General features: G+C 45.7%; 2 protein-coding genes across 2 annotated transcripts in view; one reads left to right on the top strand and one right to left on the bottom strand.

The window, feature by feature from the left end:
- The window catches only part of LOC118786743 (uronyl 2-sulfotransferase-like), a 28,303-nt gene extending 9,568 nt beyond the window's left edge, over positions 1–18,735 (top strand). Inside the window, exons 2-8 of the mRNA XM_036542040.1 lie at positions 3,350–3,393; positions 6,397–6,552; positions 10,699–10,778; positions 11,249–11,402; positions 15,568–15,665; positions 16,420–16,577; positions 18,423–18,735. Of these exons, the coding sequence (XP_036397933.1) occupies positions 3,350–3,393; positions 6,397–6,552; positions 10,699–10,778; positions 11,249–11,402; positions 15,568–15,665; positions 16,420–16,577; positions 18,423–18,718 (986 nt within the window). The 3' untranslated portion in view covers positions 18,719–18,735. The remainder of the gene's footprint in view (positions 1–3,349; positions 3,394–6,396; positions 6,553–10,698; positions 10,779–11,248; positions 11,403–15,567; positions 15,666–16,419; positions 16,578–18,422) is intronic.
- A 1,634-nt stretch (positions 18,736–20,369) lies between these two features.
- On the bottom strand, positions 20,370–24,585 carry ddo (D-aspartate oxidase). The gene is made up of 7 exons (XM_036542041.1): positions 24,557–24,585; positions 23,964–24,014; positions 23,155–23,216; positions 22,797–22,980; positions 21,939–22,047; positions 21,470–21,646; positions 20,370–20,949 (listed from the first exon to the last, which is right to left on the bottom strand). The coding sequence occupies exons 4-7, from the start codon at positions 22,966–22,968 to the stop codon at positions 20,391–20,393; spliced, it is 1,017 nt and encodes a 338-aa protein (XP_036397934.1). The 5' UTR covers positions 22,969–22,980; positions 23,155–23,216; positions 23,964–24,014; positions 24,557–24,585; the 3' UTR covers positions 20,370–20,390.
- Positions 24,586–25,782: the final 1,197 nt, after the last annotated feature.

Here is a 25,782-nt window from a genome sequence, read left to right on the forward strand (position 1 = left end):
GCGACCCTGCAGAGCACATTCTGCATGGGCAAAAATAACTACAAAATACAAAGAAGTAACATGCAATTTGTTTAAGGCCATACAGAATATGATGGTGGGGATGGCAACACGCTAATCACGCTTTTTCCCCAATTATTTCAGTTTTTAAACCAAAGGACTACTAGTTACTGTACAGATTTTACTTGTATATATTACTTGAGTATACTTGTATACTCAGTGAATGCTATGTCTGTTACCAGTTCAGCTCAGTATTTCACTATAGTGGTGTGTATGTTACTAATTTATATATATATATATATATATATAAAATATCTAAAATCCAAATGTTCTTGTGGAGTTTTAAGAGTGCACAGATACTGCTCTATAACTGTAAATGTGAGATGTATACTGTGTCACGGTGAGTGGGGAGAAATCAGGAGCGACTTCCTTTTTGGTTCCTGTTGCAGCATGGAGTTCTCACGCAATATTACCCCCGAGTACCGAAGCTGATTCTGAAACAGCTCTCGCTCTGTGTCAGGTGAACTGGAACTGGTGAGCCATTTTCTCGTATTTTCTGCACTGTTTTTCCACTGTGTCCCAGCTCCGTCTGCGCAGTCATTGTCATGTACTGTAACAGTCCCTGTAACTATCAGCTGCGCAGATAGTCTTGTCTGGAACACAAACCTCCAGGAGGTGCAGAGACGTCTGGAGGGTAAGGAGCCCAGACGGAGAGCAGAGTCCAGAATCCAGACACAGTCCAGACGGAAGTGTCTCGGTTTCTGCTCACCTCTGCCTTAGGTCGATCCCGAAGCTAAAAGAAGACACTGTGGCCGTTTTGGCCCGCTGCTTTTTCGAGGCTCTGTTTTGTTGCCTGAAAACATCTTGTCCGCGTCAGTCCCAAGCCAGAGATTACATGGCTAGCCGGCCTGTAATGCTTGGACACTCAGGGTCCACACGCTTCCAAGCGTTTGTTGCCTCTCCCAGAGCTGAAGGAAAGGCTGCCAAATCGCTCTCAGCCGGGCTGCAGACGAGCAACAGAATTTTCATGTTTTTTTTTTTTTTTAATTCCTAACTGCAGCAGGGCCTATGCTAACATGCGCTTGAGAGCAGCCCGAACGGGAAGCGCCTTGAGGTAGAAAGTCAAACTGCATCCTGTTGTGGGCTGTTCTGCGTTTTCAGATCTAATGTTTAAATTCTTACCAGACAGGGGTGTACAAACTGATAAAGAACAGAAGTGTGTGGCAGTCCTGTCTGTGAGAGGAAGCCTGAGAAACATCCTCTCTGAAAGTATGAGAGCCATTTCCCCTGGAAGGAGCAGCTCATGTAGGTTTCCTGGAAGTCCACTTGAGTTGCGTGTCGGTCCATGCAGATATAAAATTGTTATCAGATCTGCTCCCTTACCTTGTTATATATCCATGTGTAACATCAGTAAAACAGTAATAATGGCAAACAGTATAGAGAAACAGGTAATTCTCCACACATATGAGCTCGTTTAAATCTTAATGAGTCTCTGTTGGGCAGAAGCATGCTGTCCTAGTAGGTCTGATCCAGAATCAGCTCGCCCAACCCTAGCTCCAACCGCAGTGAGTCATCCCTGTAGAGCTCCTGTCTCTCAGACTGCAGTGCTGTTCCCTGCCTCTGTCTCTCAGACTGCAGTGCTGTTCCCTGCCTCTGTCTCTCAGACCGCAGTGCTGTTCCCTGCCTCTGTCTCTCAGGCTGCAGTGCTGTTCCCTGCTTCTGTCTCTCAGACTGCAGTGCTGTTCCCTGCCTCTGTCTCTCAGACCGCAGTGCTGTTCCCTGCCTCTGTCTCTCAGGCTGCAGTGCTGTTCCCTGCTCCTGTCTCTCAGACTGCAGTGCTGTTCCCTGCCTCTGTCTCTCAGACCGCAGTGCTGTTCCCTGCCTCTGTCTCTCAGGCTGCAGTGCTGTTCCCTGCCTCTGTCTCTCAGACTGCAGCGCTGTTCCCTGCCTCTGTCTCTCAGGCTGCAGTGCTGTTCCCTGCCTCTGTCTCTCAGACTGCAGCGCTGTTCCCTGCCTCTGTCTCTCAGACTGCAGTGCTGTTCCCTGTTCCTGTCTCTCAGACTGCAGCCTTGTTCTCACTTCCCCCTCTCCCTGCAGTCCTGCTGTGCTGATCCTGACCTGCCTGTAGTGGTGGGGCAGGTTTGGGGCCCATGTGTTAGATTCCACTGGAGATCCTGCTGGGAGGTGGGGCTCTGGGATGTAACACTCAGCTCAGTCACAAGAGTGTGTGTGTGTGTGTGCTTCTGTGTGTGTGTGGATGTGTGTGTGTGCATGAAATGTGTTCTCTCTCCATCCTGTGGTGAAGCCTTCTGGGGAAGAAGGTCAAAGACAAAACATGTATTGATAGGATTGCGTTAAATCCTTTGTTCCCTCAATCACTCTTATCACTGCAAGGAAATCCGCTTTAGGTTGCGGCCCTCTACTCCTGGTCCTGGAGATCCGAAGTTATGAGGATTTTAGAGGTGCCCTTCAGTGCGTATCTCACTGATTCCTGGAGCAGCAGCCCATAGGTTCTTTCCCAGTCCCCGCCTCCAACTGAGCAGTTAAGTCCTGAAGACCAGAACCTCCAAGGATCTCCAGTTCACACGATATTCATAAGCACACATGTCTGGAGCCAGGGTGGGGATGTTATCTAACAAAAAAATAAATAAATATATGTTAAAATCCTGAGTCCAAAACAGGAGCATATATTTATGTTTTAAAATATATATCTGATGCACATGGTAATAACTGATGTGGTTTGATATGTGTACAGCTAAATTCAGCATGTTAAAGTACAAGTCTTATGAAATTTTAATTTTTTATACATAATTCAAATGACAGCACTACATGGGAAAACCTAGAATTTGACAGTCCTCTGTGACTTTAAAAGTTACAAAAGTGACAACCTTCTTCGCGTGGCCGCTGTGTTACAGAAAATACCAGAATCTCTTGCTTTTGCCATGTCACTTCCTGTGATGAACACTTCCGGGGAGTGTTGAGGGCAGTCTTAAGAGTAATTTTGCTGTGTGTCAGTTATCTGCTTTGTAGAAGGCGTGGAGAAAAAAATATGTCATATTCAGGAAACACGTTTGATTTTCTTATCAGGGGTACATCCTGCCAGCTATTGACAGTTAGCACATTTTGCTGACTGTGTTTCCACGAGGGCTGGGTTCACTGTGTCCCCCAGATCACCTCAGAGCCACACCCCGTTTTCCATTTGAGGTGTTTTCAGAGTGTGCTCAGAACACCAAGCCTGTATTTCCATTCACTGCTGAATGACAGCATTTTTCACACGTCCAGAAGCCTGTGTGACATGGTTTTGTTTGATTAGGGTTTGACTTTTCTGTTTTCTGTTCTTCTTCCTCCACAGGCCAGTCTACTTTTGCTGATGACCATGGACCCCAAGCCCCAAGAGTAAGCACAGTATAACACCCTCTCTGAAGCCTTGAGCCCCAGCTCTGACAGGACAGCATCCCAAGGGTGTCTGAGAACTTGCAGGACCAACAAAAAGGGAGAAGGGTCAGGCTGCACACAGGCAGAGCTCAGGCTGCACACAGGCAGAGCTCAGAAAACAGGCAGTTTTGTACAAAGTGATCTTCTATCAGGATATAGAGGCTCGAATCCTAACTTAAACCATGACCCTCACTCCGACTGAGTTTGTGGAGATGACTTGGTGCTTAATACAAGTTTTCTGACTTTGTGCCACCAGTTACAGCCTGGGTGTATAGGAGCCTGGTAACACACCACAGTCTCCATTAACAGCTCTTTAGTGTAAAGGGGGGGGTGTCTGCCCCACTTCAGAGTCATTCCAAAGTGGACAGTCTCCAGAGCAATCTTTGCACTGCTCTCACAGCTCAGGTAATTAATTAATGACGGCTCAGCTCTGAGTTTTGGCGCATCCAATAGCATTCAGACCCCAGAACGATTTGAACAGTCTAGAGCCAGTGGAGACAGAGGGGCTGATCTCCTGATTCTGGCTGAGCTGATTTACCTCCCACCTACCTATACCTGCTCTTAGATCCTTGAAAGATGCCATGTAAAAGGAGTTCATGCATGCATTCATTTCATGTGTTTACATGAAATGAACGCATGAATGAACTTTTGACAGGCACCAGAGCCCTGATTGATCCAGTAACCTCAATGCCTATAGCAACCAGCATAATAACAGCAAACAAGTAATGTAAAAATTTTTTTTTAAATATTGTATTACACCAATGGCCAAAAGCAATTACAGTATTCCTCAATGCATTATGTCATTACTGGAAATAATGAAGTTATGTGTTATTAACTAATGGGGTTGTTATTTTATTATCGGTTGCTACAGGATGGAACAGGATTACAGACTCAAGCTCTGTGTCATTGTGCGTCTGATTCAGCCCTCAGAATGATCCCACAGGCTCAGGGCTTTGAACCTTATCACTCCACTTCCTCCCTCTAAAGAACGCTACAACTGACTTTGGCCATGAACCCATTGGATCTGGGGTCAGAGCTTAGCGCGAAATCCAGGAAGGGGGCCTTTGGTTTTCGGGGAGATGTGGTTTTCTCTGTTTTGGCGAGATGCACGGCAGATTGAACAAGACGGAATGAGTGCAGATTCATAACGGAGTGTCTCCTCTTAATGCATAATTCAAAGCAGTCAGATTAAAAAATGATTCCTGTTTTTGATCAGGGGTTTTATTCATGAATCCGCAGGGCGATGTGAAGTGGATCAGTGTTTCTGTGGCTCGTTACGGTGAATGTCGCACGAAAGTGCATTTTCACTGAAGCACAGGAGCCTGGGAGCGGTCTCAGAGCCCGTAGCTCCCTGCGGTCTTCATTTACGTTTGGTTTTTCAGTCTACAACAAAAGCCGCATGATACTGACTTCTGTGAGTCTGGAAGAGAAAAAAAAACCCTGGCAGTCACAGCACTGCTGAAGATTCAGATAATAATACAAACAATAAAACACAGAACATAATCCAGTCCAGTGACAGCTGGCTGTGAAAGAGACCACCACCGCAGCACTGAGTCTCCAACACTGAGTTTTTTACTAGTTACATTTACAGTTTTAATACATAACCACTGTGGCCACGGTCATTTCCATAAATCAGCTGAAATCTACAAACAGCATCAGAGTGAAACTGAAATTTAGCAAAATACCACAGCATTGTTTACAGAGTTTCAGAGTCAAAATATTTAAAAACAAAATGGCAAGAGCCACCAGCTGGAATCAGACAGGCTGTGTCCTCATTTGTCTGCATGCCTCATATTTTAACTGCCAGATCCAAATGATATCACCATGGACACATCTGAGAAGAAAGCTACACGCACAGGACAAGCACAACACCACGACTAAGCTGGATTTTCAACCGTTGAAGCGGTCACTGTGCACACATGAGTCATGACTCATGGTGAGTCTGTGCCACTCACTGTGGCTGACCACCGTAAGTGGTGTGTGTGGCTCTGTGACCGGCTGTGGCCGGCTCGGCCCTTCCTGCAGGGAGGGCGTGTAAGGGCAGCGCAGCTGATCCGAGGAACGCGCTGTGTTTCTAATTATCTCTGCGCTGTGAAAGAGCTCCGCGCGGCTGTTTATTGGGCCCAGCGCTTGCCAAAAGGGGCAGATGTGGAGCTGGTAGCCTTACCTCTCCACTGCCGTTCAACACGTGCATCTAATCTGAACCTGCAATCACGGCGGAAAAAGTCAGTTAGCGTTTAAAAATGAACCCCGGGGAAAGTGTTTGATGTGCCAAGAACACAGCACAAGTCAACAGCCCTTATAAGGCTCATATTGTTTATTCTTTATTCTTTATTGGGTTTGCCATTAGCTTCCACATAGTGATCGCTAGTCTTCCTGGGATCCACTCAACAGCAATAACAATCAGTTAAAACAAACAATATGAAAAATGATACTGTATCAAAAACAGATATACAGCAACAAAACGAAATAAAAACAATCCAAGGTTCAGAAACAGCATCTATTTAACATCTATTTAAGGTTCATGCTTCATTTGCCGAACTGAACACTTTACTTGGGAAAAGCCTTCTTATACTCACACCAGTGTTTAATGTTGGTGTGATTACCTTAAAGGTGTAATGATTGGAAAAATATATGCTGTATCTGAAAATGCTATAACAGCTGTGATAGGCAGATCACTTCCCAGTTATTGATTCTGTCTTGGTGTCTTTGACTGTTTTGGTTTTTGCGTTTGTTTATGATACCTCATGAGCAAGACATGACTTCAGTGTAGAAGCCTTTTCATCCTTCTGACCCTATGATGTACTGTGCAACCTGGTCTACCTACTCACCTTAGTACACCTCCTGCTTCACGGCCCAGGTCCTGATTTTATAACGCATAGTACTTTCTGTTCAAGGTCTTGACCCTGTAATACATTGTCATCCCAAGGCCCAGGTTCTGACCCTACAACCTACTGTTTCCAGGTCCTGCCGTTCCCGAGTCAGGTAGTGTACAACCGGGTGGGGAAGTGCGGGAGCCGCACCGTCGTGCTGCTGCTTCGGATCCTGACAGAGAGACACAGCTTCACCCTCGTCTCCTCCGACATCCACAACAAGACCCGGCTCACCAAACATGAGCAGGTAACGTTTCGGCACGCGGTTCAACCACGACCGCCGGCCAGTCTGGCAGAGCTCCCCCCCCACGGCACCCGGGCCTGCAGAACCGGCTGGCATTCCACAAACCGCATCAGCAGGCGGACCCATAAACCGCTCAGCTACGTTCTATTTATAACCCCGGCTTCACGCACTGAGAGCACCAGCAACAGCACGCTTCATTAAGGAACCATTTGCTTTGGGGCTCCCACTGGCCAAAACGGGCACTCCGCGCCATGAGCTCGGAGAGAGCGTTTCCTTTCTCCAGAGGGGTCTGGTTTAGATCCTTTTCAATTAGCAGTAAGCAGTGTGGCTTTGCTGCTTTGCTGAGCAACCAGAAGATTGCAGGTTCCAATCCAGGGGTGTTTGAAGGTACTTAACCCGAATTAACCAACCAACGTTGTAACGTTATGTTTCCTGTTGATGAACAAATAAACATAAGTGAGTCTAGGGCAGCACTCCAGCAAAGCATGAAGGCAGACTTGTTTATAATTATGTTTACATTTACATTTATTCATTTGGCAGATGAATTTGTCCAGTATTCAGGAAGTGCATACATTAGAGTTTAGTATTTAATCGTGTCACGCCTGCAGAACAGTTATAGGAGAAGTCGTTAGAGGAAATGGCTGATCCCAGAGGTTTAGTATAAAGGGAGAAGAGGAGAGAACAATGGATGGATTTCTGAGGGACTCCTGTGGTCAGACAGCGAGGTTTTGTGACAGTCACATTGTATCACCTCGTGGGAGAAATCGGAAGGGTGCTAAAAATGCCCAGTTAGGCCGAGGTTGCGAGAAGGACCTGATGGTCAACTGTACTGAAAGCAGCAGGGAGGGTCAGTACAGAGAGCATTGAGAGAGTTCTAGCAAAGCTGAGGACATCTGCCACAGAGAGGCTTGAGACTGCAAGCTTGTGTGTTCAGTTCCAAAGTTAGAGTGCTGTTTAGAGTACAAATGCTTCAGCAAAGGCTTAATTGGAACCGCTGCTGTTAATGGGGAGCTTTATAAATGGATAATAAGTGGAAATGTAAGATACATAATTAACCTTGGATAAGACTATCTGCTAAGCAACAATAAAGGGCAAGACAATTGTTCTTATACTTGCACTATCAAGAACTGGTAAAGAAGATTTACTGCCAGTTTACACTGAATGGAGGATGCTTAGTGTGATACTGAGGCACAGTGCTTAGCCAGTACATTTCCAACCAGCAGGTTGCAGGTTCAAGTCCAGCCCAGTGGACGCAATGTACCATTGGTAGGTGTACTTAACCTGAATTGCGTCAGCACTTGCCACTGAAGGGATTTTCATAATATCTAAATCTCTCTGGATAAGGGTGTCTGCTAAGCAAATAACTCTGTCGTGTGTGTGTGTGAGATATTTCTAAGACCTTATTTTTACCTCACTTTATTTACTGAAACATTTATAAAAAGTTAGTTATGTTGATACATTTAATTCTGTTTGGATTTTGTTTACCAGTATGTTGTGTTTTCTCTCAATGTGGACCATTCAGGCCAGGCACTGAAAATTCTGTCAAAGAGCCACAAACACACACACACACTCTCACACACTCTCACACACACACACGCACGCACACACACACACACACACACACACACACACTCACTCACTCACTCACAGTACATCCTGCACCCACTGTTAAGAATCTGGTCCGAGGAAGCACTGTTAGGGCTTCTGCTGATGGATCCTGTGTCTCCAAACTCCAGACCAAACTGTTCGCGGCACAGAACCTGACGTACATTCTCGCCCTGCACGATAGATTTTTAATGTTTGCTTAACCTAGAACATAGACAGCTGTGTTCCAGCTCACTGAGGCGGTTTATGTAGGTGTAACCTCCTGGGCTACTTTTAACTATGTGCCATTTCCTCACGGCCCTGAGCCACGGAGCCAGGAATATCAGAACGGTCACTGACGGAAAGCACCTTAATAAGAGCCCCAGGACAAACTGGAGGGAGCGATGGCGAATGAGATGTGTAAAGCTCTGGTTTCTGCTAGAAGGTGCCAACACCCACGCGTGTCCTGTTTGAGACACGTTTCTGTGCGTTTTTATTGCCTGTTCGTAACGCCGCAGCGGGCTTTGCGCTGTTCAGGGAATTGTCACACCCCTGAAATGATTTAGGGGAGAGTATTTGTGCTGAGTGTTGGGACAGGAAAGTGCTAACACAGAGCTGAAGACCTGTTTCATCCATCACTGGAGAAAAGGATGGCGTGGTACTATAGAAAAAGTGTGAAAGTGGATTTTTATGGCATCTAGGCTGTATTCATATATGAAAACATAGATTGTTTTCAGATTCTATATATATTCTATTCTATAAAACGAAAACATAACAAAGCCACAGGAAACCTACCCTCAGATGTGTGAAAGTTTAATATTACCGTGAATCAACTTACATGGGTTACAATTTTCATGTTATCCATTTATACAGCTGGATATTTTACTGGGCAATTGTGGGTTAAGTACCTTGCCCAAGGGTACAGCAGCAGTGCCCCAGCAGGTAATCAAACTAGCAACCGTTTGGTTACAAGCCCTGCTCCTTACCACTATGCCACGCTAACAAAATAACACTAGTGTGTAAATTCACATTGCGAGTCTGCAGGAAAACGGAGTGCAGATTTGTGAAAGTTTGATTCCCTCTCAGTCCTCTCCCCGAGCACGCTCAGTCATGTTCTGTTTTTAATGAGCGTGCGGACCTGGTTAACACCCCCAGCCCAAAACGACTGTTAACCTCATTGGTCACATTCTTTACTTCCTCCTTTTGGCTCCGGCAGCAGGGGTACGATGCGCTGGAGTCCACAGCAGCTGGGCCTGCAGAAGCACCTCCTGATATACGACTGTTATTAAAAAGAGCACATTGCTCAGATTCCTAATGAATCTGCGAAGAAGAACTGAAGACCTGCATCATTATTACTGACCGCTCTTCTGAACGGGCTTGAGCACCGTCCTTCAGGGTCAGCTTTTGCATGACTGAAGAAAAAGTAAAAATCCCACTACTGTCGGACGTCATGGACGTCATGGTGGAATCAGTGACAGGCATGTAAATGCAACATAGCTCTTCAATACATCAGCCCTCATGACTGACCCTTAATGGAATATCCAGGTGTAGTTTAGGTCAGTGCTGCAGACAGGAAAGAGAGACAGCCAGTGTAGGGTGGGTAAAAGTCTGGCGCTCGTCAAACTCCAAGGCTCCTTCCCGTCTCTCCTCAGTCACTCTCTAATATGCATGGGGACGGTGGCGTTCCTCTCCCTGCTCATGCATTTTCATGGAGGCGAATGGAGTCTGTTTGACAGTGAGTGTATTTTGTGTCCGAGTCGTACTGAGGCCTCTGATGTGTGGGACGTAGCTGGCTTTTAAACGTGTCGTTCCTGTGTTTGTGTTCACAAGGCGGCGTCTCACGAGCGCACGCCCTGGTGTCACAGCTCTCCCGGCAGACTTAGACCGACACCGTTTCACGGCTCGGTGGGTTTCCTGTCAGAACTGGTCCCATCTGAAGCCGCTCCACCTGTGGGCAGGGTCACTGTGATGCAGTGTGACGGCTCCACCTGCAGTGTTTGTGCTTCTTTATAAACGAACAGTGTTTTGTTTTGACATTTCTGGCATTTTGACATTGTGTGGCAATTGAAGACGGTAGATGCATGCTGGATGGTGGTGTGCTGTGGTGGATTACAGAGGGAAATTGTAACCTAAAGGCTTCAGGTTCAGCTCCGAGACGGGGGCGCTGTTGTCTTTTGTATGTTCCTCAGTAACCATCACACCACAGTTGCCTCAGTAAATATCCAGCTGTGTAAATGGGTGACGTGTAAACCTGTAACCTGTGTCTGCTAAATGACAATAATGTAATGTAATGAAAGGTGCCCTGGATAAGAGCTTCCACTAAGCAGATTAATACATAAATAATGAATGAACTAAACAAGAGAGCTCTTTAAGAGATCTGCATTTTATATTTGGAGGTCCTCTTCTGTCCAGCGTGAAGGGTTTATGGCGATGTAATAATGCCTAATGATGAATAATAAGGATGTAATAGAAATGTAATAAGGGTGTAGTAACACAGCCTGGGCTCCCAGTGTCTCTGTCGCAGGGTGGGTACCCGGGGGTAAAGTGGGCGTGTCTGTTTTCCAGGTGGACCTGATGAGGAACATCAGCAACATCCCCCAGCCCTTCCTGTTCACACGACACGTGCACTTCCTCAACTTCACCAGGTAGGAGTCCGAGGAGAGAGGGTCGCTGTGCATTTCCTCTAAAGCAGTCCTTATGAGAAGGGTCTCCCTGCACCCAGGAAGATATTCACATCTTTTTTTTTTTTTTTTGGACAGATCAGCCTCTATAAACTGTTAGTGGAACATATGTGAATTTTTTTGGCAAATATCGTAGTGCATATGTAATTAAATACATATTTATGTAATTAAGTAATATTTGTGTATTATGTGTTATTTCGTACCGTCACATGAAGTGCATGCATGTGAAAGTGGCATTTAGTTTTTATTACATGTAGAAGATATTCTGCCGTACTTATTCCTTCCTATATTTTTATATCACATTTTTTGTAAAGGTAACTGTTGCCAGGGGGCTTTGGCTGGAAGGCTGGTTGTGATTGCAGTAAATCTCCTGTGATGGAGTGGTGTCTGATTGCAGGTCTCTGCTGTAATAAACAAGGCATTTCCCCTCTCAGGTTCAGGATAGAGCAGCCGGTCTACATCAACATCATCCGCGACCCCATCAACCGCTTCCTCTCCAACTACTTCTTCCGCCGCTTCGGGGACTGGCGCGGGGAGCAGAACCACCTGATCCGCACGCCGGGCATGAAGGACGAGGAGCGCTACCTGGTGAGGCTCCGCCCCCTCTCCCCTGTGTCTGACTCGCCTATCACCTCCCGGGGGAGCAGTGCTGCTGTCTGACTGTGGGGGGCGCTAATGAGCCTCTTTAAATCACAGTGCGCCTCTGTAGACGATGTGGTCAAGTGTATGAAAGCACAGAAAGATCAGCTCAGCTCTTTATCACTCAATCATGTCCTCTGCTGTTTGAGTCACGCGTCTCATAATAGATTTGAGTCACGCGTCTCATAACAGATTCTTGCAACACTAAATTCACTACTGCTACAGTTACTGTTACCCGCATAGCACGTGTTTTCCGCTGGCTATACACGCTTCACAAAGATGAACCATCAGCGTTGGGCTAAGAAGTGGCTTTTTCAGCCAAAAACGTCTCGTGGTTCTGAATGTCATGTTTGATAAGAGATCATTTGAGACAGCACAGACTGTGTTTCCTCACATTTTTACTGAAGAATGCACAGTTGGATATATTAAAAAGAAGATATTGGCAGTTTCCCCGAGGGTGTGAATCTGTCAGCGGGCGGATGTGTTTATTTCCAGAGTGGTTCAGGCTCGTAATGAGTGTTTACAGTGATCTGATGGTGACGGGCGTGGGGATTTAGGAAAAAGGTCTCCTGTGCCAGACGCCTGTCAGGTCTGCACCTCCGCGGAAACAGAGCCAGGACAGCCCTGTGAGTGACAGGCATCTGCCCGGGCTGTTTGTGATGGACGCCGGATGTGACAGCTGACAGACATGTAAACGACAAACATCTGCTGTAAGACCGTTCAGGCTTGTAATGATGGCAGTGCTTTGCTCGTTTATGTGTGTGTCCAAGAATGTGAAACCAGGGACTTAAAGAACACCTCAGGCTGTTCAGCAAATGTTCTGAGGCTGTTCAGCAAATGCTGATTATCGCATAGCACGATCTTTTGGGGTTTTTTTTTTTCTTTTTTTTTTCAAAAATTGAGCTAAAGTGGAAGTGCGATCGTGCCATATGGCATATTTTCCACACTCTCAGTGATTGTGTTGGTCTGTTCGAGCTTCCCTTCACCGGCGCTGCCTTCAGACTGAACAAGACAGGATGCTGGACTGATTTTTAGTGAGGGACTGGCTCTCTTTGAAAAAGACGCAGAGAAACATGCAGCATCAATGAATGGGTATCAGGTATAATGCAAAAAAAAGTGAAATTTCCAAAGCACAGACGACTAAAGGTGGGAACTAGGAAGACCCTCCAGCCTCTGGAGCCCACAGGGCTGGTTGCACATCTGGTAGACATTGTGTGTATAAATAAGAGTGACATTATTCCCAGCTGCATCCTAACACTGGCTCCATGGGCACTGCGCGAGTAGCACATCTTGTGTTTACAGTCTTTGTTCTTGTATCGCCTCTTTTCACTCACTTCTCTGTTGTTTTTTTTTCAGTAAGTTTCATAGTGGAAGAGGGGATTGACTGTGGCGCTGATAAGACCCAAGGTCATCACGCACATGGTTTTGCACACTTAGATTTTTTCCCTCTGTTCAACAACGTCCCCTGCTGCCAGCCTGTGACTCTTTTCCCCGCAATGTGATCAAATGCTTCGGCTGGATTTCCGGTTTGCAGCTCAATGATTTCGAACTTACTAGGAGCACAAATCCGTAAGCTCTCACAGACCCACCTCTAGCGGATTACACGGCTGTGTTACCCACAGTGTAGAAAGCGCAGCGATCGCTAACACGTGGCTGCAGACGCACTGTGTAGTTAGAGTGGCGAATCGGGGGGGGGGGGCGGGGGGCTCGGACCCTCTTAACTCTTAACAAAGACCAGGTCTCCCCTGGAGGACTGTGTTTCCCTCACATCGCGTCACCTGAACGTTCCAGCTCTTTCCATGAGTTCATTTTCTGCGTTGTCATTACTCATGTGAAAATGACCATGGCCTGCCTCTTGGCCAGTGCAGTCACAAAGAAACTGAAGGGGAACCAAAGCAGGAAAGCCAGGTGTGTGCGGATTTTTGGTTTAGAAGTCAGAATCGTGCTGAACTTCGCTGAAATGGGGAAAGTGAAAGATTATCAGCTTACTGTTCAGTTTGCTTCCCCTTGGAACTCTCCCTTATTTGAAAGGTAAGTTAAACTGCCTTTGTTGAGTTATTGACTTCAGTTTATCCCTTCTAAAATTCATGCCAAGGACTTTTTCAGGATACAGTTTGTGTCTCCTCTCATAGCATAAGCAGTAAATATCAATATCTGTAAAACATTCAGCCCTGGTGTTAACGTCCTTGCTCTAAGATGAGCCAGTGACATTGGCTGTAAGATATACACAGTTTTTAGCAGGATTTCTCATGCTCATCTGAGCTGTCTGTCTGCATCCCCGGCCCTGTGGGAGCTGGGAAATGAAAGTTTTCATACAGCACGCAGCTAGAGCTGGACTCTGAAGGTCTGTCGGTTTTATATCACCTTGGCTTGTCACACTCGGCCGGTTTTTAGCGTGATGGAAGGACATTTCCAAGAGAATCGACCCCTTTTCCTCGCTGGCGCGTAGAGGAGGCCCAATAAACAAGCCACAGATTTCTGTTCCTGTGAATCCATGGGAAACGTGACTGGGAGCAACTGTGTTTCCACCAGTGGAGCAGCAGAGTGCATTTCCTTCAGCAGATTAAATAAATATCTATATCCATGTATTTCTTGTAATGTAAATGTGGTTCAGTTCCTTAGAGGACATTTTTTGACAGCTGAAGAGGTATCCTGCAGTTTGCCGTAATCAGCATGAAGAAATGACAGAAATATTGCATGAGGAATTTAAAAATTAACACCCACTTAAGTCTGCTTCTTCAAGTTGACACATTGCATTGAGGTTTGAAGGAATCTGGACCTGTGTGGAGCTTACTTCAGAGCACAGAAGTGCTTTATGGTCCCAAGGGGCAAGCATATGTGAACACTGCCTCCTGGTGACTGCAGTGTGGAATTACACCCAGAAATGATTTTTACACAACGTACCTCAGATACACAGGCTTTAAGCAGAGTTTCCCAATCCCTTCTATGTGCATTACCAAGACTAAGTGGAGAAGAACATACCTTTAGTCAGCACAGCCACCCCAACAACTCATCATTTTTCTTTAAACAAAGGCAGAGAAGTATTCGTTTGACAGTTGAGATCTATGTGTTGAGTTCGCAGGATCAGGACTGGAAATCTCCAGAGAATTTAACTGTCAGGAGGGACACCCTTTCTTCTTCACAATACATTGCTCAGCTTGGCAACTTATCCTTACAGCAAGTGTTATTTCCCTGCAAAAAAGGGTTGTTGGTAATGGCTTCACATCAATAATATCACCGGTATGAAAAATATATGTACTGTATATTAAATTTAAAATAAGACATAAATACATTGCTATGTGTACACACACATTTTGGCAAATATTCCAGAAAATGTTACTTTTTGAATTTTACATAAATACATGCATGTTTAACATGTGCGTTTTATTTATTTTCACAACAATAAAAATGTGGTCTTGTCTGTTTATTTGTTATTACGAGTCTATGTCACAGAGAACCACAAAAGAATTACCGGAAAAACGGTCAGACTAACCGCATGGAAATGAGATCTGCCATTGGCTCTGTGGTGGCCCTGGTCACAGTCTGCGGTTCTCCGTCTGTGGTCAGGGGAAACAGGAGGGTCCTGTTTGTGTCTCTCTGATGGAATAAATCTGGCCCATGATGTAACAATGGGAAGGCTGGAATTCCACAGTAACTGAGGACAGCTGAAGGTGGAGGGAGAGATGAAAAATATTATTGTAAGGATTATAGGCCTGGGTCCTGGTATTTCCTCTGTCCTCCCCTATCAAGAAGCTACACAGTGTATGTCAGTACATGGTAGAATTATGTGAACAGCTTATGTCTTAGTATATATTGTATAATATTTCACATTACATTTCACCATATATGAATAGAATTGTACACTGTGTATTAATATGTGTATTTATTCATATTTATTCAATTATATAAATATATCTTTATTATTTATTGTTATATATATTTATTCTAACATATGCACTATATTATATTGCATACGACAAAGACATATTTTGAATCTGTTCCTAACATTTGTCTTTCTTTCTTAACTTTTTTTTGCTGTAGATGTGTTTTTGTTACGGGGTCTCTCTGTAGGTGTGAGGCTCTCTGTCTCACTGGACCTGTTGTCTTTTCCCAGGACATTAATGTCTGCATCCTGGAGAATTACCCAGAATGCTCCAACCCCCGACTCTTCTACATCATCCCGTATTTCTGTGGACAGCACCCCCAGTGCAGGTTAGATCTCACTGCTGCTCACAGGGATCAGGTCCACACAGCTTGCACAAATCTGTATATCCTTCAGATGACACTCAACTTATTCACAGTGCATGAGATCACTCTATCCTGATGCTATGAAGCTCAGTTAATGCTGTGTCTGAACATGAGTGCGGTCACTCTCAGTTGTCCGTGCAGTTGTGTAAGTGATGCAGTGTGTGATTTTATTTGGTGTGTGTATGTGTTTCTGGATCAGGAATAATTGTATCACTGACATTGAGCATGTTGACTGCCGAGAGTTAGTGTGTATGCCTGTATCAGTGCTGATGTGAGTGTGTATGCCTGTATCAGTGCTGATGTGAGTGTGTATGCCTGTATCAGTGCTGATGTGAGAGTGTATGCCTGTATCAGTGCTGATGTGAGTGTGTATGCCTGTATCAGTGCTGATGTGAGAGTGTATGCCTGTATCAGTGCTGATGTGAGTGTGTATGCCTGTATCAGTGCTGATGTGAGTGTGTGTGTGCATGCGTGCGTGTGTAGCTCTCTCAGTGATGCTGTAGGTTAGTGTGTGTAGCTCTCTCAGTGATGCTGTAGGTTAGTGTGTGTAGCTCTCTCAGTGACGCTGTGTGTGTGTATGTGTGTGGGTGTGCGTGTGTGTAGCTCTCTCAGTGATGCTGTGTGAGTGTGTGTGTGCATGCGTGTGTGTGAGTGTGTGTGTGTAGCTCTCTCAGTAATGCTGTAAGTGAGTGTGTATGCCTACGTTTGTGGTGTGCAGGGAGCCGGGAGAGTGGGCACTGCAGCGGGCTAAGCAGAATGTTCTGGAAAGCTACCTGCTGGTGGGGATCCTGGAGGAGCTGGAGGACGTGCTGCTGCTGCTGGAGCGTCTGCTGCCGCACTTCTTCAGCGACGTCCTCAGCATCTACAAGAGCCCCGGTGACCCTGCTGTCCTTTTCCCCACTGTCCCTCGCTTCGCTGTCTCTCTCTCCGCTGTCCCCACACCAACACACCCCCCCGCACATTTTACTGAATGTGCACCTGTCTTCCTATTGCACATCATTTAACACATCATTTAAGTTTTACAGATTTTGAAATACATCACTCAACATGGGTATGAATTCAGTAATAACTGATGTACTTGGAAATATATGCCACATAATGTAGCATTGCGGTTTTTGGTATATTTTGATTACTGGGAGTATTCCTCTGAACTCTGGTGCTTGAAGCCACTACTCAGGTGCAGAAGGTAGTGTTTTCCCTGCCATATTGGTGACGCAGAGTCACCAATATGGCCGGGACTGGCACTTTATCTCCATGTTGTCCTAATCCTGTGGCATTAACAGGCATCAGATCATGGATAGATGCAAATGGATGTTTTCAGGACTACTCTGAGAGTAGTAAGATGGTTTTCTGTTAGGATTCAAGGTTCTGCGTTTTGCGCAGGAAATGCTCTACGTTAGATGTATGGGCAAGATCAGCTTACCCCACATATGGCTTCCTAGAGGAAGAGCTGCCTTCTTTTCATGGGCATTTGTTTAGAGTGCACTGAGCTAGAATGAGGTTAGTCTGTATTTGGATGTGTTTAGCAAATAAACTGTCTTTATTAAGAAAAAACAGCCAATAAATTAACATCTCAGTACAAAAATAGTTTTTGGGTGGGGTTAGAGAGCAGATTGTTGAGTTTAGTGTCCTTGAGAAACTGCATCAGAACATCAGACTTACAGCAGTTGAATCAGAGGGTGGTTTTATTAGAAGCCATTCCTTAGTGTTAACTCAGAATCTGAAGACAGATGGGTATTTTAAGATGCCAGCACAGACTATTCTTAGAAGGCAATGCTGTGAGCGCAACGTTGAAGGGAATCAGGTGACCTCATGCTTTCCCTGAAGCCTGCACATCAGAGCTCAGCTCAGACCACATGGAAAGCATGTTGTCATGGTGACTGTTTTGACATGAAACTCTTTCTGTTGGCCGGGTTGGATTTCACGTGTCCAGCGCTCTCTGAAAACAGTTTGCGTGTGACCCTGCCAAGTGACACGCTCGTACTCAGAAGAATTAAGAATTACAACATTTTATCCATTAAGATGGGTCTGTTCTTTCCATGTAAACTCTGGCTATTCTGCTGGAATCAGTTTTTCCAAATCACCAGTTCATCGACCCTCAGGACGCAGAACTTGTTTTATCTGTATTGTTCAATTGTGCCCATTAGGGGGCAGTAATTATACAGATTTGATGTTCAAGATGCTCATTTAGATTCAATGCTGTGATGTTCTCTTCTCAGCTTACTCTCCTTCTCTTGCGGTCTAGTTATAGTGGTCAGTAGTTATATTTAATGGCAGTTACCCTATTACTTGTGGCTATTTGCTTGTGTTGTACTCTGCCTCACTTGTCAGTGTCTGCCAAAGGAATGAATGTAAATGTAAATGTAGTCCTGTTCTTGTGCATACAGTCAATGTTTGCTATAATTGTTCAGTTGTGTGGTTATCAGTGTTTCAAAGTTCTTTCAGAGGTCTGTGTCTGCCACACTCATGCAAGAGTTTGAGTTTAGTTGGTATTGTTATCCATTTTTAGCACTTTAGCACTGTGTGTGTGTGTGTGTGTATGCGAGTGTGTGTGTGAGTGTGTGTGTATGCGTGTGTGTGTGAGTATGTGTGTGTGTGTGTATGTGTGTGTGTGCGTGTGCGTGTGGTATGCCTGTGTGTGTGAGTGTGTGTGTGTGAGTGTGTGTGTGTGTGTGTGGTCGCCGGTCCTGAGCAGCGCCCTCTGTGTGTCTGTCTCTGCAGAGTATAAGAAGCTGGGCAACATGACGGGCACCGTGCGGAAGCACACGCCCTCCCTGGAGGCCCTGCAGGTGCTCTACCAGCGCATGAAGTACGAGTACGACTTCTACGCCTTCGTCAGGGACCAGTTCCACCTCCTGAAGAGGAAAATCGGCCTCAGGTCCGTGTCCCGGCCCCCGCACCGCCCCAGATTCCCGCCGAACACACCCCTCAAGACCCAGGAGCCTGTGGAGGAAGAGGAGGAGGAAGAGGAGGACGAGGATGAGGAAGACACCCACAGCTGGCTGATACAGCCGTGACTGTTACATCAGAGGAAGGGGCGGGGCTTGCAGCTGTGGCCCCTCCCTCTCCCAGCTGGTTGCCAATGGACACCCATATTTTTGTGGGTGGCTTTTCTCATGGAGGGGACACAAATGTTTACCAAGGTGTATAGTGTTGTTTTTTTTTTTTTAAATCCATGATCGGTTTTAAAGATAGAGCTGTTGCTCAGTCTGAGAGAAAATCCAATCCAGACGTCTCCAGGGGAAATGTAAGATTTTGGACCTGGTAGAAATGTTTCTAGGTTTGGGGAAAGCGGTCTGTACTTTGTAAGATAGCAATGTGGGTCCAAGAGGAGACCATGTGGATGTGTATTGGAAGAGAATCCAAAAATACAGTAGAGAAGCAGCAATGACTGTCTATGGCCAGCAGGGGGAGCTGTGAATGAGCCACACAGGGCTACAATGAGGGAACGCAATACCCAGCTCCACCTCAATGGAGAGCATCCGTGACTGCAGCTTTCCCATGAGCCAGTGCGTCTCTCTCCCCGCTGTGTATGCGCGTACAGCGGTCGCTGGAACCCCTTTCAATGCCGTCACGTCAACCCACGGTGTCGTGCCGCACAGATTCCCGAAACGCCCCTCGCTGTTCTGGGAGAGCCAGGCGGAGACCTGGGGACTCAGCGTGTAAGATGGGGATGAAATACTTTCCATGGCAGACACCATAAATGCAGATGTCAGACTGTGTGTGAACGTGTTGTGATTAGATGTATGGAATATGTGTTGGGTGATCTGTGTTTAACTGTGACCGAATCGCCCCAGCCAGCACAGCTCAGTCTTCCTCACTCAGATATCCTAATCATATCTGAGAGGTAGGAAGGTTTATCCTAAAACAGCTATTCTAAGACAAGCACTTATTGGGTCCAGTTTTCATACAAGTGAATGAGGTAAACATTGAACTAAATGCAGGGGCGAGTAATGCTAAAATGTATTGGTGGGAGAGAAGGCAAAAACATGACTTCAGTTTCTTGGAACAAAAAGATGTTAAACCAATGGAATGTGTGACTGCATTTTATTAAGCTTATTGCCAAAACAGAAGCCATTATGAAACCCATCATGAACATATTGTATCACATCAATGTCTGAAAATCGAACATTCTGAAAAAAATCGAACACACGCTGATGGAGATAGCTGAAAATATTTTGGACTTCTGATCTGCACATCTTAGAAAAATGTATTTAAAAAAATAAATCTGTGAACGTGTTTAATATCTACATCTAATACATCATAATCAATTATGTACACTGGCATATTTTCACTGTAATTTTAGATATAATCATTTTGTTAGCTCAGTACCCTTACACATCTTTCATTACCACTGCTGTAGTCAGTTGAACAAACATTACAGGGACACCCACATCCAATAAGATTTACATATGTTTAACAGATTTGAATAATCTATCGGTTACTTAAAAAAATTGTACACCTGTGTATTTACTGTAGCCCAGGAGTTGCTGTCTTATTAGAAGTTAAATTCTAAAAATTAATAGCATACAAGTATTACTGTGTGAAAAATATTCCAAAATCATGAATTTAGTGAACTTTCCACTCTTGAGACCCAATTTCTAGCCATCTACGTCTGAAAGCACCCTCTGGTGGTGCAGTTTGGAGTTGCAGGCTGCAGTAGCGGGCAGCGTCCACCGGAGGAGTCGTTCAGAGCCGTGCTGCTGGGGGCCTCTCGCTCAGGCTCTCCCTCACCAGTCGCAGGGCTTCCAGCGCCGTGCCCCAGCTGAGCGACACGCCCCAGCCCGCGTGGCCGTAGTTGTGCACGACGGGCACCCGGCGGCCGGCCGGCCCCAGCAGCGCCCTCTCCAGGCGGGGGCAGGCTCTGCCGGGCCTGAGACCCACAGCCTCGCGTAGGCGCACACAGCCGCGCAGCGACGGCTCCAGCCGGCAGCAGCGCTCCATGAAGGCCTCGCTGTCGGCCGCGTCCGGCTCCAGCCGCCAGTTCCCTGCCTGCCGCGTGCCGCCCAGCGTCACGCTGTCCCTCCCCGGGTAGATGTAGGTGTGGCCGTCCCCGTCGCGGATGAAGCTCTTCAGCCAGGGGGCGTGCACCCTCAGGATCTGGCCCCGCACCGGCTGCAGCTGCGTGTCCCCTGCCAGTGCCCTCGCGCCCAGGCCCGAGCAGTTGACGATGACGTCGTAGGCGTGGCACAGCTCCTGGAGGTCAGTGACGTGCCCGGGTTTGAGCTGGCCGCCCGCCCTCCTCAGCCTGCGAACGGGGACCCCCGTCAGACTCCGCCCACCAGGGCTGTTTATCTACAGCTGCAGCCAAAGCATTCACAGTGCAGGCTGATCTATTACAAATCATTCATAATGCAGTAAGAACATGGAGGATTAGGGGGTTTGCCAACAAAAAGCAAAGCCAATACAAATGACATTTCCCTAGGAAAGTTTCTCTATAGTGCCTTCCACTCATACCTGAGCAGGCAGACTACTGCATGCACGTTTAAGTTCTAAACTTCATTTATGAATTAACTTCATTTCTGTATGTTACCGCACACCTACACACATGCATATATATATATATATGTGAACCCAGATACATACCTACATAACTGCATAATGATATGAGAGAGAGTTGCTGGGAAGACAGCACTGATCACTAATGCGTAATATTTTGCAGAACGTTAGGTTTCCTGATGTTCACCTGTGTTACCCTGAACACCCTGATTCTGACCGTGTTTGCGGTGTAACAGTGTAACAGAGAGAGGGAGGGAAGGGGTGGAAACCTTTTCTCCAGCCAGGGCAGGTAGGTGGGGCACTCGCACTTGACGGTGGTGAAGGCGTGGCCAAACTTGTGCTGCGGGAACCGTCTGAGCTCCGCGTCCGTCATGAAGCGAAACCCCAGGACGTACTCCGCCCAGAAGGGCCGGGGGTTGCTGGGGGTCTCCCGAAATATCTGACACCTTCAGAGAGACTCCAGTCAGACTGACTCAGGGTTACATACAGCCTTTACTCCTCTGGGGGCGGGGTGACACAGCCTGGTGCTTGAGCTGTGAAGCAACTACTGTCTGGTAACTGTGACCGGCAGGACTGGAACTGTAATTGCATTACATGTGAGTATGAGTGGGACTCAGTAGGTCAGAATAATGCATAGGGTACCGTACTCTGACAGCCCCTCTCAGAAGGCCCCTCTGTGACTCACAGAGCCGCGCCGTTAACCCCCCCTGAAGAGGGTGCAGTATTTCGGAGGGTTACCCTGAGAGGAAGAAGACGCCCGCCTCGGGGGCCTGCGGGGACTCCGCGATGGCCAGCAGGTGGTCGAAGGTGTCCTTAAACCAGCGCCGCTGCTGCTCCTGGGGAATGCCTGAAGGGAGGGGCCGCAACGTTACAGGCGTTACACTGCACTGTAACACGTTACTGCAGGAGCTCAGTATTATTACATATTATTACATATTATTACATATTATTATACCAGCATACTGCACCGCCTGCTTTTATTACCCAAGACATCCAGTGCAGCACCTGTTGTTAACAGGTTTTATGCTGAGCTCATGTACGAACAGCTGTGACACGATGAGAGGGGTGTTTCATGTCAGCAGATGTCACACTATGTTTATTTTACATTTACATTTATTCATTTGGCAGACGCTTTTATCCAAAGCGACTTACGTAGGTTACAGTTCTTTACAATGTTATCCATTTATACAGCTGGATATTTACTGAGGCAACTGTGGGTTAAGTACCTTGCCCAAGGGTACAGCAGCAGTGTTCCAGCGGGGATCGAACCGGCAACCTTTCGGTTACGAGTCCTGCTCCTTAACCACTATGCTACACTGTTCAGGTTTGTAGAAAGTTTTGATTCCCCTCCAGTTACCTACTTTTTAGCTGTTGATCAGAAAAACATTTACTGACAGTGGAAAAACAAGGAGAAAGACAGTCCCTTTTTCCACAAGAAAATGTTTTCCTTACAGAACATGCAATCACGTTTTTACAGAGAGAGAGAATGTAGCATGTTCCACCTGTCAGGGAATGTTGTGAAGCTCTGAGCATGCTCAGTGACACTGTAGCAAAGAGAAATGGGGTGCCCCCCTGCAGATTCCACCCCCCCCTCACCAGGAAGCTCTCCGCCCATTATGATGCCGGCGGCAACGTCGCTGGTGGTGTCAGGGCTGAATCTGTCGGCCAGCACAGTGACGGAGCAGTGAGGAAGGCCCTCAGCAATGCAGACTGCCGTGGACAGGCCGACCACACCCGCCCCCACCACCACCACTCTCACGCGCTGCATTGCGGGATAGCACTGGAGGACAAGGCACACACTTCAGATCCATCTCCTCATGAATTGTACAGGCTAATTTTATGAATTAGCATACAGCATTAAATTAGTATATGGCCAGCTACACCACTTGGGCTCATTCTAACTCCTGCACAAGGGATCACAAGTGAATATCTTCATTTAATTTCTCAGTCATACCCGGTTGCTCTTTCCTGGTCACTCTCCTCTGCAGGACTTGATGTGTGAAGGTAGCAAGTCCACTGTGAGATTAGCCATGAAAACGACATTAGTGCACACACCAACAGCATCAGCTATGGAAACTACTCAAACATTTAGGCAGCTTTCAAAGTTTTCAGTGTGATTACACCCAATAATATTTCTAGTTGTCAAAAAAGCTTCGGATAGGAGATCCAACAGTACTAATTTTGTTAGTGTGCAATGCTTAATGTCTGAGGGTGACATGCTTTTCAAACACACAGAAAAAAGATCCGTTGAAGAAATTACCATCATTAGAAAGTATACTTATTAATATTGTTCTTTTTTATACTACAGAAGCCTTTTAAAGCATATTCAGCTTTGCCGCACTTGCATTATAGAGCAATCAGTGTTCACATGGTTACAAGAAGCACTAGGTAACATAACCTTGTTTCAGGATTACATAATATCTACACCTTAAAGATTTTGTGTAATTGCCTGCATTAACATGTAATGGTGAAGGTGCACCCAACACACAGAGGTACAGCAGTCAATTTTAGGTTTATTTTGGATGTCTTATCAGCTACAATATCAAGTGTTTTTAGCAGTGCACTGCAGTCTTTTTTCACTTCTATTATAAAAAAACAACCCATTTTCACAGTTCAGAGTCGGGTGAAATACAAGCACTAATGAACACAAGCTTTTATCCATGGCAGGAAACGTAAGGATTTTTGCAACATAAACCTGATTTTACATTTGTAAAGCAGCACAATATTGCAATAATATTTAACTTTGAAATCGGAGGTCCTTACCTGTTCTTTGAGGTCATGGATCTGAAGCCCTTGGGTAACTATTCTGTACTCCTGGAAAATAAATAGTCAGAGAGAGAACAAAGTTCACTTCAAGTCCAGATTACAAAGCATATACTTTGATTTGGCATGAGATTGTAAAGCTATTCGTGCACATTCTATTCCTATTCAACACCCAGAACGCAGGCTATCTGTGGACACAACTTCACTTCAATATGACAGTGCTACCTGCTACTTAACCTGGTCCTAAACTCTTCACAGTCTGTGTTTTTCCCCCATATATCATGCTTCAATATCCTGGTTATTTTGCTATGTGAAAAACAAGAGTGTAATGGTGTGATAAATCTGGCAAATCTGGGATAATATTTAACTTTGCAAGGAAAGTCATGTGAATAAACCATTTGTGCGGTGGTTTAATATCTACTGCATTTCAATACTTGGAATTGGCCTGGAATTTGGCCTAATGCAACACTAAAAGCAATTACAAATACAATCATATTTTTCATGCATAATTTTCACAGATTAGTCAGGAGGAGAATCGGGTTATAGGCATTCATGCAAACGCACACTAGGACATGAGTGTGTTAACAACCTACCTGAACGTCAGTGCCTCAAAGTCTAGAGCCACTCAGTCTGGCTGCAGTGGGACTCCAGCCAAGGCAATAAGTGTTGCCCAAGGCGTGTACTGGGGGGACACATTAAAAAAGATCCGACAGTTCCTACCATCTTAACAAGTGCTTACTGAAGAGTACTTTACTGAAGTCTGAGGCAAAAAATGATGTACAGTTTTAATGATGTGCATATCGGCCATGTCAGCAATTTTTTCTGATGGCATTGATTTTTTGTGGGGATTGTCATTAATGCTTTCTCCCAGGATCCCTCTGGCAACTGGAAAAGAGGAATTACAAACAGAAAACACTGTCACCTTGTAAAAATTATAACCACCTAAAATGTCTAATTTCCAAATTCTAATTCATTTTTAATTTATAGGCTTATGTGACTGCTACTATAACACTGAGGAAAGCCTACATTAAATGTTACATTTGACGAAAAAGGGCAAATACCTGGAACAGGTGGTTTGTCTGTACAGCATGTCCTCAAGTTTGAGTATTACTGAGATCCGTGTGTTTGACAAGTTTAACGAGTGCATTGACAGGGAAGAGACCTACAGTAGACTGAAACAATTCCTTAGTGGCGCCATAACAAGGCCCGATCAGGAACCCTTCTAACTGTTAATCTAAAATGTGCACTGTACACTGTCCCTGTAGGCACACAGAATTAAAACGGCTGCAATCAAATCGTAACCTAAGCCCCTAGCAGGTCATGTTAAACAGATAGGTCAGCTGCAACGTAAGCTCAAAATTCATCTTGCATGACATTCAATATCACACGTTATCCAGCCTTGTTACTACAATGGTTCGCTAGCTTGGTCGTTTAACTTCTTCACGAAATTTGGTCTATGGTTTAAACATTGACCACAACAAACTAGCCACCTAGCCAGTATCATAGCTAGCAGTAAGTTTGTTGTCAGCTAGCTGGTAATGCTGTCCAAACCGGGCGCTAGCACTAGGTAGGTAGTTAGATCAACTAAAAAGCATCAAGTATAAACAAATTATAACATTCTAACAAGGTTTCCAAACTAAAGACACTCTGTTGCCTTGTTAGAGAGACTTGTTTTACGATCAACGTTAGATACGATGGGGAAATGAAATACCTTTGAGAAGTCAATATGTCGAAGATATCTGTGTTGTGGTCGCTTTAAGAGGAGCAGCAGTTAGGCGCTAGAAGGTGACGTCAAACTCAGCGCCCAACCTGATCAGCA

The sequence above is a fragment of the Megalops cyprinoides genome, chromosome 12, assembly GCF_013368585.1.
Source record: "Megalops cyprinoides isolate fMegCyp1 chromosome 12, fMegCyp1.pri, whole genome shotgun sequence".
In the NCBI taxonomy this organism is placed as follows: Eukaryota; Metazoa; Chordata; class Actinopteri; order Elopiformes; family Megalopidae; genus Megalops; species Megalops cyprinoides.

Coding starts and splice junctions, on each gene's coding strand:
- ddo (XM_036542041.1), bottom strand. CDS start 22,968: ATGCAGCGCGTGAGAGTGGTGGTGGTGGGGGCGGGTGTGGTCGGCCTG. Junction 22,048..22,796: donor AATGGGCGGAGAGCTTCCTG/GTGAGGGGGGGG, acceptor CCCTCCCTTCAG/GCATTCCCCAGGAGCAGCAG. Junction 21,647..21,938: donor GGCGTCTTCTTCCTCTCAGG/GTAACCCTCCGA, acceptor GTCTCTCTGAAG/GTGTCAGATATTTCGGGAGA.